At 42.0% G+C, this 21,240-nt stretch overlaps 1 protein-coding gene across 1 annotated transcript in view; it reads right to left on the reverse strand.

The window, feature by feature from the left end:
* Nucleotides 1-21,240, reverse strand: part of LANCL3 (LanC like family member 3) — a 99,321-nt gene that overhangs the window by 8,865 nt on the left and 69,216 nt on the right. The window contains exons 2-4 of the mRNA XM_022565602.3: nucleotides 12,882-13,005; nucleotides 11,767-11,964; nucleotides 3,750-3,957 (exon numbers count right to left, since the gene is read on the reverse strand). Coding sequence (XP_022421310.2) covers nucleotides 3,750-3,957; nucleotides 11,767-11,964; nucleotides 12,882-13,005 — 530 coding nt within the window. The remainder of the gene's footprint in view (nucleotides 1-3,749; nucleotides 3,958-11,766; nucleotides 11,965-12,881; nucleotides 13,006-21,240) is intronic.

Consider the following 21,240-nt stretch of genomic DNA (forward strand, 5'->3'; position numbering starts at 1 on the left):
AAAAATAGAGGGGTTTTCTGATTCTTTTTAATAGGCTTTCTAGAGAATGACAACCCTGGTGAAATTTATTCCAAAGGTGATATCACATTAGCCTAAGTAAGATCCCAAATGACTTTTTTTCCCTATATTTGGGAAATAAAGGGTCAGGTTGCAACCTAAACAGACTAGGGAGCCATTAATCAAAATATAATAACAGACTTCTAAAACAGTGGAGCTACAAATGGGGGACTCACATATGTTAGTATTTTTCCTTCTGTGCATACATGCAAATATCATAAAGGGTAGTTTATGGTTTTTTTTAAAGATCGAATATTAGAAAAATTGCCTTGGGAAGACCTCTCTGACAAAATGACTTTTGTGTGATGGTCTGAATGAAGTGAGAGAACTGGGACATATACGTAGAAAGTGAACATCACAGGTGAAGGAGACAAAAACTTCAAAGGCCTTGAGGTACATTGTACCTGGCATCTTAACAGAGTAACAAGGAAGCCACTGTGGTGCAAAGAACCAGGAGCAAGACAAGTAGGGCATGATATCAGAGACGTAATGGGAGGCAAGATCCTGGAGGGCTTTTTGTTCAGAGAACAGACTTTGGCTTTTACTCTGATTCATGTGGGAAGCCATCAGATTATCCTGAACAGAGGAGTGTCATAATCCGACATGATACACATTATAAGAAGCAAATTTAAAAGATCACGGTGAGGGCTTCCCTGGTGGCGCAGTGGTTGAGAGTCCGCCTGCCGATGCAGGGGACACAGGTTCGTGACCCGGTCTGGGAAGATCCCACATGCCTCAGAGCGGCTGGGCCTGTGAGCCATGGCCGCTGAGCCTGCGCGTCCAGAGCCTGCGTGTCCGGAGCCTGTGCTCCGCAACGGGAGAGGCCACAGCAGTGAGAGGCCCGCGTACCGCAAAAAAAAGAAAAAAAAAAAAAAAAAAGATCACGGTGAAACACAGACTCACTCTTAATGAAATAAGCATAAAGGCAAGGATGTTTATTATCCTTATTTTTACTGAACATTGTTATGGAGATTCTGACCCATGCGATAGGAAATGAAAAAAAAAAGAGTGTATAGTTGAGAATGGAAGTAACAAAATTATAATTATTTGCAGATAATATGTGTGCCTACTTAGAAAACCCAATGGAATCTAATAGAAAGATTAATGGAGTTCAGTAAGGTGGCCAGATATATCATTTTGATATTTATCAAAACTAAGATGTTTGTAAGATAAATGCAGATTTATATGAGAGAAGGGTGTCTTAGATTGCTAAACTGCAATAATATGTACGTTTTTTTAAGTCTTCGTAAATGCCAGTAATAAATGACCTGAAAACATAAGGGAGGAAAAAATTCCACTCACAATCCTGGAAACATAAAATACATAGTAATAAAATTAACAAGAAACATACAAGTCCTTCTTCATAAGATCAAAACTTTACCAAATGACATTTTTACAAACTTAAATAAAGGGAAAACATACCATGCTCTTGGATGGAAAAACTCAATATTCTAAAAATGTGAATTCTCACTAAGTAACATATAAATTCATTGAAATTCCAATCAAATGTCCTTAGGATTTTTTAATTTTTGAAAAATTGACTCTAAAATACAACTGGAAGAATAAATGAGAGAGAACAGCTAAGAAAACTAGAAATAAATGAATAATGAAATATAGAAAGTCCAGAAGCAAACCCACACATTTATATAAATTCAGTTTATGATAAAACTGGAATTTTAGATGATTGGGGTTATTGGCCAACAGATGTTATGGGAAAGTTTTGTTTTTTCATTAAAAAGCACAAAGATAGATATCCATCTGACACTATTTTAAAAAGTAAGCTCTAAACTAATCAATGATTTAAAAGTTAAAGTAACTTCTAAATTGGTGGGAGAAATGGGTGAAGCGGTACAAGTTTATTTTAAAAATGAAAATAAAATCCAACGTAAATTCATATTTTTATAATCTTAGAGTGGGAAAGGTCTTTTTTTTTTTTTTTTTTTTTTTTTGCGGTACGCGGGCCTCTCACCGCTGCGGCCTCTCCCGTTGCGCAGCACAAGCTCCAGACACGCAGGCTCAGCGGCCATGGCTCACGGGCCCAGCCGCTCCGCGGCACGCGGGATCCTCCCAGACCGGGGCACGAACCCGCGTCCCCCGCATCGGCAGACAGACTCTCAACCACTGTGCCACCAGGGAAGCCCAGGGAAAGGTCTTTTTAACTATAAGACAAAGTCCAGAAATCTTTAAAGTTTGACAACTTTATCAAGAAAAATACTTAAAATTTTTGTCTGGCAAAAGACCATGAAATAAGTTGAAAGAAAAATGGCAAAGTAGAAAAATATTTAAAGCATATATTGACAAAGAGTTACAGTCCTCAAAATAAGCATCACAATAGGAAAAAAATGGGCAAAAGACAAAGACAGTTTAAAATACCTCTGGATTTAACGACTTCAATTTAAAATTTTTCTCATAGTGCACAGAAAGGTATGTATTGGATATTTGGGACAATTTTGTTTGTATTAGTAAAGATTGCACATATACCAAGTGTCCATTACTTAAAGATTGGTTAAATTAATCATGGTACAACTATAATAAATAACTATATAGTCATTAAAACAATGAGATAGATCTATACAAACTGAAATAAAGGATGTCCCTTACAAATTGTTTATTTAAAATTATAAACTGCAAACATTATGTATAGTACTGTTACACATACATAATTGTTGGATCTTATTAATATGTACGTATAATACATACACACATATATATATATATATAGGAACATACATTCATGCATAGAGAAATGTCTAGAATGATATAACTCAAATTGTTAGTGATAATAACAGTGAACACTTACATTGCAGTTACTATGTGCCAGGCGCTGTTCTAAATGATAAATGAGGCCATTATGCTAAGTGAAATAAGCCAGTCGCAAAAAGACAAATACTCCATGATAACACTTACATGAGGAATGTACAAGTCAGTCAAGCTCATAGAAGCAGAGAATACAATGAGGGCTGCCAAAGGCTGGGGTGGGGGAGGGGAAATGGGAAGTTTTTGCTCAATGGGTATAAAGTTTGTTACTGAAGGTGAATAAGTTCGAGAGATCTGCTGTCCAACCTTGTGCCTATAGCTAACAAGATATTACTGTACATTTTAAAATATGCTAAGAGAATAGATCTCATATTAAGTGTTCTCTCACCACAATAAAAAAAAATCCCAAAAATACATATCCTTTGGCCCAGTAATTCCACTTCTAGGGATTTACTTACAGATGTACCCATACGTGAACAAAATGATATATGTACAAGGTTTTTCATCATAGCATCATAGGTAATGCAAAATATTGGAAAGAATCCAAATTGCCCTCCATATGGGACTGGTTAAGTAAACTATGGCTCATTCAGAAGATGTAATACTATGCAGCAATAAAAATGAAAAGTCCTTTATTTACTGATTTAGGGTGATCGTTAAGATAGCAAAGTGCTACCATTTGTAACAAAAAAGAGGGACAAAATATTACATATATGCCTATCTGCTTGTGTATATATACAGATATGTATATCCCTGAGAAGATAACTAAGAGACTGGTAACTGACTGTCTCCTGGGAAGTGAACTAACTTGCTATAGTGCACAGTGGAAGTATTTCTTTTTACACTTTAAAACTATGTGACTCTATTACCTGTTCAGAACATTAATTGTATTAACATTTGGAGAAAAAAAAAAAAACATGCAAAGAAAGGCTGACCTTTGGGCTCGGTAGATGTATTTAGAGTTTCCCGTGAGCCGGTATAGCAGCAGAAAGACATAGGCACTGCCAGCTACCCCGTGGCAAATCCCTGGCCCCTTCTTTAGCAGGCCCTTCTGCCACGTGAGTTCCCCACACCGGATACACGTGTCCAGGTACTGTGGTTTCTTGGAAACCAGATAAGCTTTTGCAAACAGATAGGCAATTCCTGTGAAAACATCAAAGACATTAGAGGTGATTTTCAGGGCTTAATACTATAGAGAGGAACTTCTCAAACTCAGAGGCTCACAAATCACCAATGTATTGGTAAAATACCCACTCTAATCTAGTAGGTCTAAAGTGGGCCCAGAGACACTGCATTTCTAATGACAGCCCTTCCAGGGACCACATTTTGAGTAGTAAGGCTATAGGATCTTCTCCAAGGGAGTCTTATTTTACCAGTGAGATTTAGTTTAAGTTGTTTGAATTGTATGGTGATACTGGCCCTGAGAGAAAGAGCAACAAGTATCTAGATTGACAAAATCCATAATTTACAAATGGGTTAATATTTGATGACACATACCGTGGTAAGCATTATGCATATGTGGCTATTTGGAATGGCTAAATGTTTACACAGTTTGCCCATCCCCCCACGGATGTTCAGAATTCCTAATGTTAAAGTACTTATAACTACACACCTTTTCTTAAGAGCCAAACTGGGAGTCCTTCCAAAAACAACAATGATCCCAAGTGACCTGGCCAAGACTCTGGCTTCAGCTGTGAAGTGAGGCCCTCCCCACTTGATTGTTCCAAGGAAAGACTCTTTCTTTCAAAACTCCTCAGCCAAGGCAATCTCAATTACACAGGCAGGAATGGAAACAAGAGAAGTGACAGCTATTAATAGAAACAATTTCCTCCACATTCCAGGTGCTCATATTCAGAGAGAAGATTAGTAACACAAGATCACTCTCTCTCCTGCCTCGCCTACCCTTCTCGTATAGAAAGTGGGAAAGACTGGAATTTAGTAGATATTTTGACTAGCTCATCCATCAAGGTTACCTCTGCCTTTGTCTTTGACTAGCCTATTTTACAACTGTGTAAAGACAGAAATTACCTTGTAGAAAACTGACAGTAATGTAAATAATACCTATCTCTAGAAACTCACATTCTGTACGGCAGATGCTGCATTGACTTCCCTCAGTCTTCGTGGAAGCAGCTACTTTCTGCATCTATTAAGTAAATTCATGTCAGCGTTCCTAATAGCCTAGAAATTATGTCCACTCTTCGGATTTTCCTTTGAACCAGTTGTAATACCTATGTGGTTCCCTCATTAATTTATGAGTTAAAATTGTTGACATATGTTTATGTTTGTATGAGAGTCATGATTTTATTCTCTTTTAAAAATGTATCCTGGGCTTCCGTGGTGGCGCAGTGGTTGAGAGTCCGCCTGCCGATGCAGGGGACATGGGTTCGTGCCCCGGTCCGGGAAGATCCCACATGCCGCGGAGCAGCTGGGCCCGTGAGCCACGGGCGCTGAGCCTGCGCGTCCGGAGCCTGTGCTCCGCAACGGGAGAGGCCACAACAGTGAGAGGCCCGCGTACAGAAAAAAAAAAAAAAATGTATCCTTTAACACTCCCTGTGACGAACACATAACAACGGGCTCTCCTCAGCCAGTGCTTTCCAGTCAACCACTGACAATGGTCACCTATAGCACTGTCCTCCTTCTGTTTTAGGAAGAAAGTGTCATTCCCACAAAGAATGATTTTTAAAAGAATTGAACTTAGTTAATTACACATTCATTCATTCACTGTATCCATTCATTTGAAAGTGCTCATTGATGATCTGCTGTATGCACAGCCCTAGGCAGGGCCAGCTTCATGGGCTTGTGACCTGTACAGCCTCACAAAGGGCCTCCAGGAGGGCCCCACCCTGGATTGAATGCTCTGTTGTTGCCATCTTGAAATTCTTAATCATTTTTTAAAAAGGGGTCTGCATGTTTATTTTGTACTGGGTCCCCCAAATTATGTCACCAGTTCTGGCACTGGGTGATATAAAATAAATGCTAAACACGATTCCTGCCCTTCAGGAAGGCACTGTCTAGAAAGGGAGAGAAAATTATGTACTTTTGACTGATACATAATAAGACATGTAGTTCATGATGCTGTGGGGACATAAAATGAATGGCCCTGAAAATAATACTAGAGGGATCAGAAAAGTGGAAGCTCCCTGAGGGAGACAGTCAGGGGAAGCTTTGATGGAAGTAGGGCTTTCTTCAGGACTGTGTAGGATGCATAGGAAACTGCAGGCCTGAGGAGATGGAGAGAGAGCATTCCAGGCATCAAATCAGCAAGTGCAAAGTTTCTAAGCCACAATAAACAAGTCACATGAAGACCAGTGGGGCAGTGTTCTAAGCAACAGGACCATGGGCTGGAAGGGTAGATTGGGCTCACATATTGGATGATTTTACAAGTCCACATGGGCAGCTTGGACCGTATTCGTGGGAAGTAGGGAACCAGTGGGACTGTTTTGTTGTGAATTGGATGGTTTATATTTTTAATGATGTGATTAGTATTATAGACAAAATGCCCCACTGTGGGGTCAACCAAGACTGAAAGAAGGGCAATAGGATAGCTATGAGCTGATTGTGTCAGCAGAAAGATGGCAAAGAGGCTAATGAAAGAGACAGCTCACAGGATGGATGGCTGTTTAGATATTAATTGAGCACCTACTATATACCAGGACAGTAGTAGGTACTAAGGTTTTTAAAAGCCCCTGCCAGGGCTTCCCTGGTGGCGCAGTGGTTAAGAATCCTCCTGCCAATGCAGGGGACAGGGGTTTGAGCCCTGGTCTGGAAAGATCCCACATGCCGCGGAGCAACTAAGCCCGTGCGCCACAACTACTAAGCCTACACTCTAGAGCCCATGAGCCACAACTACTGAAGCCCGTGCACCTAGAGCCTGTGCTCCACAGCAAGAGAAGCCACTGCAATAAGAAGCCCGCGCACCGCAGCGAAGAGGAGCCCCCGCTCACCACAACTAGAGAAAGCCCGCGTGCAGCAACGAAGACCCAACGCAGCCAAAAATTAAATAAATGAATAAATTTATAAAAACAAAGAGAAGCAGATGGTTTAAAAAATAAATAAAAGCCCCTGCCTTCATTAGTCTTTACAACCTAACTGGGGCACTCATTAGGCTACGTGAGGGGACAGAGGCGTTGAGGAAGCACAGAGGAAGGCTCCTAACCGACACTTGGAGGTAGGAAAGGCCCACTGGTGAAATGACACCATCTAACCTGGGTACCAAAGGAGGAGGAGGAACAGGCCAGGTGAACCGGAGCCCTTGGTGCTCTATCGGATCCCTTTACTTTACTGGCAGGTGCCCCATCCCTCAGCTGCTGTGAGTTGACTGCTGACAAAGCTCACTGCTGCCCTCTTCTTGGGAGATACGGCCTCAGCCAAAGGGGTGGCTATGCTATGCACCTCCCCCAGAAGGTTTTGGCCAATGATTGGCTGCCTCAAGACAGAGCAACTCTGTGGTGTCATCTGTGCTTCTTAGCTTCCCCACCACCACCCAGAATCCAGGTGAAGCTACTCTCCAGGTGAGACACAGAGAGCCCTTTGCCACCCAGCTCCTAATCTGCCCTCCTGCCACTTCTCCCCCATGCCCTCCATGAAGCGTTTACTTCACTGAAACCAAACCACCCCACAGTTCCCCTTCCTTCACCATGTGGTTCCATGCCTCTGACTGACTTTTCTTGGAACAAACTTCCCACCTTTCTTAGTCTAACTTATCTCAGGCATCACCTCCTCCAGGAAGCCTTCCCGGAACCTGGAAGAGGACCAGAAATCCCTCCTTTGAGCTCCCATCACTCCTTATACAAGCCTTAGCACTCACACAGTATCATATTAAAATTACCTGTTTTTTAATATAAATAATTTTTAAATTGAAGTATAGTTGATGTGTAATATTATATTCATTTCAGGTGTGCCAGATAGTGATCCAGTATTTTTACAGACTAAACTCCATTAAAAGTTATTACAAGATGACTATAATTCCCTGTGCTATACAATATATCCTTGTTGCTTATCTATTTTATACATAGTAGTGTGTACTTCTTAATCTCCTACCCCCATCTTGCCCCTCCTCCCTTCCTTCTCCCCACTGGTACCCACTAGTTTGTTTTCTACATCTGTAAGTCTGTTGAAATTACTTGTTTTCATGGCTGCCGCCCCTAGTATTGTGCCAGCTACCCAAGGGCAGGTACTCTGTCTTGTTCATTTTTGCTCCCCAATCTGTGGCATGGTGTTTGACACATGGCAAGGACTCCACAAATGTCTGCTGACCCTATAATGTCCCATTTCTCACCCCAGCGCAGGCTGATGCTGAAGCGGAGACGAAAGATGTGGAAGGAAGATGGGTTGAGATGGTCTAATTGCTAAACCAGGCCATTAGCCCCAGGCAGCTTAATGGGTATTGATCCTATGGCTCTGGACAGAGACAAAGGGCCTCTTCCTGCAGCCTGGATCATGGAATGGTACATGGACAGGACCTTGAAAAACTTCTACACCTATTGTCTCCTTACCTAACCTAATGAAATCCACAATAAGGTGGCTTAACCTAAAAGGAAAGGACGTTGGATTTCTTTGCATTTGCTGGGAACGGTGTCATTTCATCCTGGGAACACTGGTTATTGTGCATTGCCATGAAACCCGGAGGTAGCAATGATATGTGTCTTTGTCAAATACAAATGGGAAAATGAATTATTACTTAAGAAGTATGGTTTGAGAGGCTAAATCTTGGAAACATGTGACCCAGCAGAGCCTCGTGATAGCCAGACTTGGCACGTTTCGTTTCAACATCCTACAGAATTAGCGCACAGGTCCGTTCTGGGATCCGGAATTTCACTGAAGCACGCATTGTACGGTGTGCACTATAAAGCTGAGTGACCAAAGACACCTGCACTGTACAAGTACTTACTGTTCTCTATTCAAAGTCACCTACCCAGGAGCCCTCATGAAATGATTTAAAAAAATATAGCTACACCTGTGTTTCGCCCAGAGTAAAGGAAATGCGCTGTCAGTGTGACCACAGATGATGTAACATAATGCGATCTAGAGTTTCTTTTAGCCACAGCATTTGTTTTAATGATTTTGTAAATGACTTTTGTCCTGTATTACAGAATCTTTAAGGCTAGGAAGGGGTCAGGTGAATCTGCCTGCTATACTTCATTGTATTTAGTGAGAAAAACTCTACGCCGCGCTGGGTATTTATAAATGTGGGTGTCTGCAAATCTTTTGGGCCATATCCCTCACGAACGGTAAGGGTCCACAGGATTAAAGGGGTCTGTGGTGAAAAAAAGACTGAGTTTCACTGCTCCACCTCAGTGCACTCCTTCCACAGATGAACAAAGGCACAAAAGAAACAAAGTGGTTTTCTCAAGGTTACTTAGCTGGTTAGTGTCTGAACTATAATTAGAGCCCGGAGTTATTAACTTAAGAGTCCAGAAGTATATTCACAGTGCATAAATGATAACTAAGGCTGTCACCTGTAGAGGTGGGTTGAAGGAAAGTCAATAGGAAACAATTATAGTATCATTGATGAAGATAAGGTATCATTGATGAAGTTCCACACTGTGGATTATTTCTGGCAGGTTTTTAATCACAGAATCAGTCTGCCGCCCCAAACCATCTGCACTGTTCATAAATCTACTCTCAAAAAATCTTCTCACATAAGTGAGAATTATTTTTCTAGGTCATCTCTTGTTTTAGAATTTTTGGAGAGCTTACTGTTGCCAACTTCAGAGGCATCTTCATGGTCTTTAACCTGCACTTATCAGATTTATAATCACTCCTGATGCTATTTTTAGCACATCTCTTAAAAGGAAGACCAATACACTTGAGATGGAAGTGCGGGTTGGCAGACATAATGGGCTCCATTTGGTTCTTTATTCATTTGTGAATTCATTTATTTTTGGCAGTCCAGTGAATATGAGGATTGAATGATTTTGCCCTGCAATCTGCGTTTAATCTAACCAAGATACTGAACATGAATGATAAATGAGGATAAATAAAGTCCCCAAGGTGATGAATACTATGCTGTACTGTTATGGTCCATGATTTACAAAGACAGATGGGATGTGATGTACAGAGAGGAAAGGAATAACCGCCCTTCAAGAACCCCACATCAATTAAGTGACCCAGCCACTCATTTTAGTAAATTATCTTCCCACTCTTCACAGGGCTTTTACTATACATTGAATCCTTTCAAAATAGGCTGTATTTAATTTGGAACATCTCCAAAATTCAAGGATCCTGGGGTGCTTGGAGGATACCCAAAGGCCTTCACTGAAAATGATGAAAGGGAATAGGAAATGGGAGTGTTGAGCGTAACATGAAGAGATATCATTTCCAGAATGGTAAATAACTGCTGTTTTTCTTCAGAAAGTTCAAAGCAAGAAAAAGGTGGGCTCAAATGATCACTGGTGGGAATTAGCCTGGACATAATGCACAATGCCCTGGCGCTGGTACAAGCACACACGGGAGCCTTTGAAGTCCTTCCTTAAGTAAAAATGGAAGGCAGAGAAAATATGGCCAATGGGCTAACACTTCTATTATTCGTCACCTCAAACTGTACCGAAGAAAAAATGAAATTCCAGTTGGATTAAAGAACATTAATTAGGTAAGGAGGGGAAAGGAAGTAATAAAAATCAGGTAACAAATGAAAGAGAAATCAAATATATTTTAAAGCTGTACTCATGGCACTGAAGCATAGCCTTGAAAATTAAATAACACTCCTAATCAAAAATGTGTGTGTTGGGCTTCCCTGGTGGCGCAGTGGTTGGGAATCCGCCTGCCAATGCAGGGGACACGGGTTCGAGGCCTGGTCTGGGAGCATCCCACATGCTGCGGAGCAACTGAGCCTGTGTGCCACAGCTGCTGAGGCCCGCGCGCCTGGAGCCCGTGCTCCGCTACGAGGGAGGCCACCGCAGAGAGAGGCCTGTGCATTGCAGCGAGGAGTGGTCCCCGCTCACCGGAACTAGAGAAAGTCCATGCACAGCAATGAAGACTCAACACAGCCAAAAATAAATAAATTAAATAAATTTATTAAAAAAAATGTGTGTGTTATTTTGGTATTTTAAGTCTCTCTGGCCAATCGACCAAAATGCACTGTCTTTTTCGAATTGCCCCTTCTCTAAGGCCTAATTAGCAGTGTAATGGGATTGAAAAAAAAAGGAAAAGATGGGGTCTGATAAGTTTCCAGGCTCGATTCCAGAGAGTTCACTGCAAATGGCTTCTCATTTCTCTAGACTTTTCATTAGGTGATAATGGAAACCGTCATTTGGAGAAGAATTACAGAATAGTCCATCTTCAACCTTAATGTGCATACAAATCACCTAGGGATCTTGTTGAAGTGCAGATTCGGATTCAGTGGGGCTGGGGTGGGGCCTGAGATTCTGGATATCTAACAAACTCCTGTGCCACTAGTCCGGGGACCATGTTTTGAACTGCCAGGTTCCAGATCTGCACTGTCCCATGAAGTTACTGAGCGCTTGCAACGTGGCTAGTCTGTATCAGGATGGGATGTAAGTATAACAGAGACACGGGATTTCAAAGACTGGATATTTAAAAAATATGAAGTCACTCGATTTTTAAATTTGTTGCATGTTGAAATAATATTTGGCGTATATTGGGGTAGATCTATTATTAAAATTCATTTCACCTGTTCTTTCTATGTTTTAAACAGGGCTACTAGAAAGTTAATTTCATATGTGGCTCGTATTATATTTTGTTGGACAGCACTAGTTTAATTTGTATGCAAATATTGTAGATAAAGATCATATATTTTTTTAAACACAGGATCATTTCTGGACATCCTTTACTGATGGAGACTTTCTTGGCTTTGAAAAGTTTCATCTTGACCTTTTCATCTCCCACGGTAATGGCATAAGATGAGAAATACCCTCACTTCTCAGAAAAGGCACCCGTCTTTGGCTAAGCCCAATGAAAGGGAATGCTACCAGATAATAACATGAGTGAGACCTGGGGCGCCGTGGCACCAGTGCACCAGCTCGTTCTCCCTCTCGATGGCCTCGCCGAGCTCAGGTGGCCAGTTGCAGTTTTGTTCCTGCTCCATAAGGAAGTCCACGCTCTGCCACACCAGCTCCTGATCTGAGGGCTTAAGGTGCTCATGGTAAGAAAGAAGCATCTGGAGGATAGACGACAGGCCATGAGCTGCTCCTATACAGACAAGCAAAGCATCATTAATTCACATAATTGGGAGGAGAACCAGTTTGAAGTCTGGGCGTAAGTATTACAGATTGATGAAGGGGTTGGGGAAAGCCAGGCATTCTAGGCAAAAGGAACAGGCACAAAGGTTACAAAGGTATGAGAACACTTTGCCTGCTGGAGGCTTTATAAATGTGAACCAGGGAAGGGAGAGATAAAGCTTGAGTTTGGAGAGGGAGGCAGGCGATCTGCAAAGGGGCTTGCAAGTCATGCTTGCAAGGAGTGATGGGGAACCACTGAAGGATTCAAAGGGGTAGTAACTAACTTTCACTTTACAAGCCTCATATCTCAAAAGTAGTCATTGTGATTCAGTAGTCTGTTATTAATCCACTAATATTAAAAACTTGAAACTGTCAGCGGCTGAATCCTGCTTCCCTGTGCAGAGGTACTATTGGCAGTGAGCATATAAGCTGTTAATTTTCAGCAAAATTAGGCCAGTGAATTCACAATCAAGAATAAAGGATTTGAGTCTTTAGTGAAAGTCATTGTTAAAATAGCTCCATTTCCTTTTTTTCCTTTTTTTTCTTTTTTGTTTTAACATCTTTACTGGAGCTTTACAATGTCATGTCAGTTTCTGCTGTATAACAAAGCGAATCAGCTATATGTATACATATATCCCCATATCCCCTCCCTCTTGCGTCTGCCTCCCACCCAAATAGCTCCACTTCTGACAGGTAGACGCTGAAAACAAATATGAAATTGTGCTTTGTAGTATCCGTCAATATTTGTTTTTAAATGGCCTTTCAAAGGGTTCCCAGTGAAAGCAATAGTGATGACCTACGTCAAAAACAAAATCGTCCAGTCTTTAGCCAGTGCTGCTGTTAGAGACTGCCTTTCTCCTCCAGGCCTTTGCCAACACCCTCACTCACCCAAGTATTCGGTTCCATAGTAAGAATACATCAGTGGGAATGGTTTCCTCTTTTTCATGGCATATTGCTTCCCGGAGTCCAGGATCGCTTGGCAAATTGATTTGATCTGTGCTGGGGTCAGCACCTGAGTAAGGAAAAGAGGCAGAAGTCAAGTCAGGATCATCATTATTCCTCAGACACTGGATTTTCTTGCTTAAAAAGTCCATCAGCATATCCCCCCCCCCCAGTCCTTTTCCTATTTGTAAATAAGCTCAGCCCACCATACCTTTTTTTTTGAAACCACTGATTCTCTCTTCGTTGTCAAGTTTATCTCCCCTCTTCAGAAAATTTGCAGTTCTGATGGGAAACACACACCTTTACTGCTATAGGCTTTTATAAATGGCAGAGGCCACCTAACAGCTGTTATATCATTAATCCTTGTCACAGGAACAAGAAGTTGCTCAGGAAAGAACAAAGACTGGTCCTAAGCGACCATGCTTGGCAAAGCTGTTACTTCTGATGTATGGCGCGGGTCTGGCTCAGACAATGGGCCTTCAGTTTGTGTCATTTCGACTGTGCTCATAAAGCCACAATTCTATGACAAGCTGCTGCATGACAGACCCGCTGGAGCCTTTTGCAGTCCATGAAGGAAACCTAAGTCCAATAAGGACCAAGGCAAAGGAACTTTTACTATCAAAATGATGCCGAATAGAGAATGGCTAAAAGGCCGTCTCCCATATTTTATTCAATCTAGGTACCGTAAGTTTTAGGGCTATACAGGTTAAAATGTTCTCAAGCCTACATAGCATCATTGCATTTATTAGGGTTCTGCTCATGTTTGCAATGTTCTCTGTCTGCCAGTCTGCCTCGGGGCGCACTGGATGCTCCCTTTGGCACAGCACTTGTCACCTGTTGCGTTCTGTCTCTCTCTACTGGATGATCAGATGCAAAGACTGATCTGATTAGATGCAAAGACTGATCAAAAAATGATGTCTCATCATTTTGGTATCCTTGGTTCCTGACTCTGAGCCCGAGGGGGTCTTTGGTAACTGATGAGCGAGTAAGTGCCAGGTGGACTGCCATGAAAAGCAGAGCCCCCCTCTCCTCTTTTCTTTATTCACCCCCTCCCTCCCTCTTCCCCTTCCTTCCACAGTTATTTCTTAAGCCCTTACTATAAGCAGGAAAGACTGTTCTAGACGCTGGAGACACAACAGTGAACAACATGACAAGACCTTTACTCTCATGAAGGCAACCTTCCAAAAAGGCAGACCTACACAGGAAAAGTACTAGCCAGAGTAACCAAAGAAAGAAGAAATCACCTAAAGTTCATCCTTGGCCTGACTGGATGAATCTGGGATCAAGGAACAATCTACTGGATTTTGGCCTTTCTCCGAAGACTCACGCATCAAATTTTCCTACCTGATATCTGCCATTAGACTCACCCATTCCTTTTGAAATAACTAATGATTTCTTAAGTCATAACTTGCTCCTCTGATTGATGCAACATTAGAAGGGCAAAATATAATCCAGGTTGTGGCCCCTTCAAATCCAGCATTTAATTTGGAAAAATAATCACATAAAGAAGAGGAAGTTGTTCATTAATTAATTCTGCCAGTTAACATTACTGAGCTACTATTCCAGTGAGGCCCTCTAGTAGGTATTGTGGGGGAAACTCTAGAAAGCCTAGGACACATTTTTTTTTCCTACAAGGAACTTACTATCCAGCACTGGAGATAGACATAGACAAAAGTCTACAATACAGTGATTAAAGTTCATGAGCCCACCTCACACTGGTCAGAATGGCCATCATCAAAAAGTCTACGAATAATAAATGCTGGAGAGGGTGTGGAGAAAAGGGAACCCTCTTGCACTGTTGGTGGGAATGTAAATTGATACAGCCACTATGGAGAACAGTATGGAGGCTCCTTAAAAAACTAAAAATAGAACTACCATACGACCCAGCAATCCCACTACTGGGTATATACCCTGAGAAAACCATAATTCAAAAAGAGACATGGGGCTTCCCTGGTGGCGCAGTGGTTGGGAGTCCGCCTGCTGATGCGGGGGATGCGGGTTCGTGCCCCGGTCCGGGAGGATCCCACATGCCGCGGGGCGGCTGGGCCCGTGGGCCGTGGCCGCTGGGCCAGCGCGTCCGGGGCCTGTGCTCCGCAGCGGGAGAGGCCGCAGCAGTGAGAGGCCCGCACACGGCAAAAAAAAAAAAAAAAAGAGACATGACCACAATGTTCACTGCAGCTCTATTTACAATAGCCAGGACATGGAAGCAACCTAAGTGTCCATTGACAGATGAATGAATAAAGAAGATGTGGCACATATACACAATGGAATATTAGTCACCCATAAAAAAGAATGAAATAATGCCATTTGCAGCAACATGGATGGACCTAGAGATTATCACACTAAGTGAAGTAAGTCAGATAGAGAAAGACAAATATCATATGATATGACTTATATGTGGAATCCAAAAAAATGATATAAATGAGCTTATTTACAAAAGAGAAATAGACTCACTGATATGGAAAAAAACTTGTGGTTACCAAAGGGGAAAGCGGGGGAGGGATTAAATTGGGAATTTGGCATTGACAGATATACATTACTATATATAAGATAGATAAACAACAAAGACCTACTGTATAGCACAGGGAACTATATTCAATATCTTGTAATAACCTATAAGGGAAAAGAATCTGAAAAGGAAAATATGTAAATATATATGTGTATACATATATATATATGTAACTGAACCACTTTGCTGTACACTTGAAATACTGTAAATCAACTATACTTCAATTAAAAATTTTTTTTTAATTAAAAAGTTCATGAACCCAGGCAGGGGTGGAAAGAAACAGTAATGCAGAATATTTAACACATCAGCTTCACTAAGACTTCATCTCCTCATTTTCCATCTGGTTGCTCAGAAACAATTACATCATGGGTTCCAACTTAAGTTTCCCTTTTATTAGGTACCTATCTTTGCCTCTTGGGTTTACTTCTCCTTTCTGCCTAGAAATCCTAAAGACCCTATCTTCCCATGTCTTCCCACTGTCATTTCAGGGTTCAGCCTCGGTCTTTCCTTAGATGGACGGCACATTTCTCCTAAATGATTTCCTCCTCTGCATCCGTTCGAATTGTTACCAAAATTTCATTTGCCACTGACAACATCTTACTCTCTCTGTGCCTGTATCAGCACCAGCTGACCTCACATTTAGTCTTACTCTATGTAATATCTTGCATCATCAGCCCCATATCGACCCCCCCATCCTGGCTTACTCTCAGAAACCTGCCAAGAACCTCAAAGGGCATGAACTTAAGAGGAGTCTATCCTGGTCCCATCCCATAATTTCCTGGGAATATATCTGGCTCTTCCCCTTAACTGAGGTCCTGTATGCCACTATTGGTCTTGAATCCATGTGACAGAGGCAGTTTTTGTGATAGGAAAAGGCCACTGGATTTTCAGGGTACGTACTCATTTGAATGACTAGAATTCTCCCTATTTGACTTCTGTGCTGATAATTGAAAACTGGATTATTCTTTCCTCAGCTGAACATTTATTCATGTCTCCTTTCTCTCCCCGCCCCACCTGCTTGTTTTTAACCCAGAAAAGGAAAATCAACTTTGGTTCTATGTGGTGCCCTCTTTCTTTCCATCCCTGATCCACAGCTCAGAATAGAGAATGAGTTTATAAAATATTTCAAAACTTCCCCGGTCATGCATCATGTCTGGGTGGTTTCCTCTTATCTTGCAGAAACACTGTGAAAAACAAAGAGAAACGGCGCTTGTCGGGCCGGATAAAGACTAGTTATGCGTGCAGTTCTTTATCGCTGGGAACAGACAAGACCTACCCTTGGTTTTATTGATCAGCAAATAAAAAGGGGAAAAACAGTGTACATGAAAGTGTGCAGAGGGGAGCACTGAAGAAGAGGGTACTGGTCCCCGCCCAACACACAGTACGTTAGGAAGAAAGGAGATGAGACACGGGGCAGGGGCTGCTTCGTGTTCTCTCATTTGTCTGCCCTCTCAGACATCCCTCCGGGCCGCACTCCCAGCACAGAGGAACACACGAGCGCACACACTTCCAAGAAGACGGCCTCCGTGCTGCTGAAACACTCTGAGGCCTTGGGAATGAGGAAATGGCACTTCCACTGGGGAACAAAGTAACTGGGGGTGGCAGAGAGCGGCTCCCTGCGCATTAGGCCTTTATCAGGACAAACCCAAATTCCCTCTCCTGTATCTGTAGCACATAAGGCTATGCATGTGTTGATGTCTTGGATGGATTTGGTTCTTTTTTTAAAAATTTTTTTTTAATTAAAGTATAGTTGATTGACAATGTTGTGTTAATTTCAGCTGTATAGCAAAGTGACTCAGTTATACACATATATACGTTCATTTTTTTCATATTCTTTTCCACTATGGTTTATCCCAGGATATTGAATACAGTTCCCTGTGCTGTACAGTAGGACCTTGTTGATTATCTACGTCTGTATCTTTATTCCTGTCCTGCCCCTAGGTTCATCAGAACCATTTTTTTTTTTTTAGATTCCATATACATGTGTTAGCAATACGGTATTTGTTTTTCTCTTTCTGACTTACTTCACTCTGTATGACAGACTCTAGGTCCATCCACCTCACTAGATTCCACATATAAGTGATATCATATGGTATTTGGATTTGGTTCTTTAAATAAAAATTTGTTTTTACACTGAATTGAAATAAATTAAGATATCTCAAAAATACAAAGCAAGTCTCTGGTGGTTTGGTGTAAATATTTTCATTAGTCTAATCGATTGCCTTCGCTGATCCTTGAACAGAGGTGTTTGCTGTGAAATAGTCCCATTGGGCTGGGCTCTGAATATGAAGAGACGAGAGAGTAATAAAGCCCATTCTGTGTTTCCTGGCCCCGCCTAAAGGTTGTGCTCTGATGCAACCAACTCCCTGCTGAGGAGAGAGGACCTTTGTTAAGGAAATGAATGAAATGGGCCAAGCCACAGAAAGCCTGCCTCACCACAGACCCCTTTCCAGGGTTAAGTGTCCCGCCCGCAGGCCCTCTGAAGTGGCAGTCTTTGCTAGCTTGATATCAACCACCGCCAGCATTAGCAAGCAGCAGTCCAAAATGCCCAAAGTATGTGACTGCCCATCCAGATGGAATGCAGAAGCTCACTCCAATATCATGCCAAACACATATGTAACAGAGCAAGAATCTGACATTAACTTAGGTGATTTCCTCCAGCAATTTATTTCATCCACTCCTTTGCCCTGCCTTTCTGGTGGTAGCACAAGCTTCTGCCTGAGAGAGAAAAAAGCCATTTGGTGACCAATGAACATCGAAATGACTTTTTTTTTAGGTTAACTTTAAAAAAAAATCTTATTGGAGTCTAGTTGATTTACAGTGTTGTGTTACTTTCAGGTGTACAGCAAAGTGATTCAGTTATACATATACATATATTCATTCTTTTGTTGAGACCCATGGAGATAGTAGCTCTGAGGAAGAAAGGCTGTTGAGTTGTAGAAACTGGGTATTTTAGTACTTGAAGTTGATAATACAAACAACAGACTTGAAGGATATGTAGAGTCAGGATGGAGCTAAATCTGTTCAAGGTGGAAAGAGGCGAAACCAGGAAACTGAAAGTCAGTGTGGAGTTCCTGCTCTCCTAGCCCCACTCCCTTGTGCTAAGCATTAGGGAGAGATCCTATAATCCCCCCAAAAGGTTTGGGGATCTATAGGTAGTTAGCATGTGTGTCCCCCACTCCCACCTGGAATTGGGGAGATGGCAGCCTCAAAGATGTGGCTCTTGCCTCAGGGTCTGGGGCCAGTAACAGAGATACCGCTGCACGGCATGTCCACAAGAGAGCCAGAGACAATCCTGAGTTTCCTGTGGGTACCATGGTGGAGCAGAAAAACATCCCATACCCTAAAGTAAATTTTTCTAAAAAAATTCACTACCCAAATTTAAAAGTTAGGGAAACTTTTTGGGTACAAAGTCAATATAAACATATGGTTAGAGTTTTACTTTTGAGGCCTGTTTGGGGCTTAGATTCAGTTGGAAGCCACTAGGTTACAGGTAAGGGCCAGGCCTTCAGGAAATCTCTGGAGTGGGTGGAGATGTACTTCAGGTGTTGAGAAGACAAAAACTCAGGGGAGCTGCTTTGATGCAGAAGAAGCTTAAAGAGATAAAGTAGGGCTAAGGGAAGGCTTTCAAATAGGAAACAGATCTTGATGAATCAGACAATTCATATTATGTGCCAGGCCTGTGCCAGGCACTTTGAGAGATGATATCATCTTAACAAATAGACTTAAGAGGTGAATCATTTAAATAATGAAGTATTTCGCATTTGTTTAAATTCTCAAAGTTATGATCTATAGGGGTAAGGTGGAGGGAGCGAATATTAAGGGCTTCACAGAGGGAGAGGGACATGAGCTTAAGCTCTGAAGGACAACGAGGAAGTGGATAAATGCAAGTGGCGGGGGGGTGGGAAGGAGAGAGGGTATTTTAAGCTGCGGGCTGATGGGGAAAACCTTGTGTATTAGGGCAATGCTTCTCACACTGCAATGTGCACACAAATCACCTGGTGCTCTTGTTAAAAATGCAGATTCTGATTCAGTAGGTCAGGGACGGGGCCAGGAGAATACAGTTCTAACGAGCTCCCAGGCGAGGCTGCTGCTGGTCCCAGGACCACACCTGAAGTAGCAAGCGATGGGATTATGGGCGCACAGAGGCTGGTTGCGGCAGAGGATTTATCTTGGGAAGGGTGAGAACTTGGAAGGAACTGTAGGAAGTTCCCAAAGACACTCAAGGAAGCAAGAGGGAACACCAGGCAAGAACACCGCACACCATAATTTCAATGATCAGATTACCCAGAAAAGAGAAGTGGCAACAATGGGAAATTCTCTTCCAATAGGCCATGCGTAGGAAAAGTGTGTCTAAATCTGCAAAACCCAGTGGGGAGCTCTCTTAGCCAATGTGGCCAAGTTTATTTTCTTAATTAGTCTCCAAATGGGGCGCATGTGCTGGTGCAGAATAAGCAAGTCCCTTCCATCTGGTTTTCCTGATGCTCCCTGACCATCATTATGCTGGGCGATGAGGAATCAGAAGGGGGTTGCTCTACTTAATGATTATCTTCCAATCTTTTAGAGGGATTCAACAGAGAATTTCACTTATAAACACTTGGTCCCAGATACCATTTCAAAGTTGTTTCTTTTCCCTTCTCATGTCAAGAAACCCAAGCCAAGAAAGCAATGGAAACTAGAAAAGAAAAACAGGTTTTACCCCATTCTTGCTGACTGACTGCTGGCTTGAAAGATTTATTACAAGTACCTGGTAACCCAGTCTGCACCAAGGGTCACTAGATGATTTCCTGTTCTATTTCTTGCAAGACACGAAATGTCTCAGAGCCTGAGTTTCCTTATCTACAGAAGGGGGATCACAATGACTTGCCCCACCTACCTCCTCAGGTGATGGTGAGACTATTACTAAAAAAGCAGTTCCCATTTGGAATTAGCAGATGCAAACTAGTATGTATAGGATGGATAAACAACAAGGTCCTACTGTGTAGCACAGGGAACTGTATTCAATATCCTGTGATAAACCATAACGGAAAAGAATATGACAAAGAATGTATACATGTGTGTAACTGAGTCACTTTGCTGTACAGCAGAAATTAACACAACATTGTAAAACAACTATACTTCAATTAAAAAAAAGAAGTACTTTACTTTCTTGTTAACTTTTATATTGGCTTTCTATTGCTGCTTAAACTTGGTGGCTAGAAACAACACGAATTTAGTCTCTGACCACACCCCAAATCGATGACATCAGCCTCTCAGGGTGTGGGACATAGGCATCAGTATTTATGAAAACTCTCCAGGTGATTCCAGAGTGCGGTCAAGTTTGAGAATCACTGAGAAACTTCGCTTCACCACTTCCTAGCAGTGTGGATTTAGGCAAGTTACTTATACTTTCTAAGCCTCAGTTTACTCATTTGTAAAAAGTATCGATAATAAGACCTCCCTGTCTCACTGGATTGTTATGAGGATTCCATATAAGACACTTAGCACAATTCCTGCCATGAGGCACGTGCGTGATGCAGTAAGCTGGGGTTAAGCTAGACGTTGCAAGTCCAGCAGTGACTCAACCCCACCATTCAGCACCACAGGCCTCGCAGGTCTGTGCTCGGAATCTCCCTCAAAAAATAAGCCTGCTGTTGTTGCTCACCTCCCGCACCCCATCTTCCATCCAAGGACCAGCTTGTGTCAGCTTGCATTCCTAAGTCACCGTAACTTGTAAGTCATAGATTAGTAACGTATGGCTCTTCATGTCTGTGTATTTACTTTTCTTTCCTCATCACCACACTTTGGGCGTTTCAC

Source organism: Delphinapterus leucas, chromosome X, assembly GCF_059928025.1.
Source record: "Delphinapterus leucas isolate spDelLeu-1000000601 "Yukka" chromosome X, BTC_Dleu_Yukka2, whole genome shotgun sequence".
In the NCBI taxonomy this organism is placed as follows: domain Eukaryota; kingdom Metazoa; phylum Chordata; class Mammalia; order Artiodactyla; family Monodontidae; genus Delphinapterus; species Delphinapterus leucas.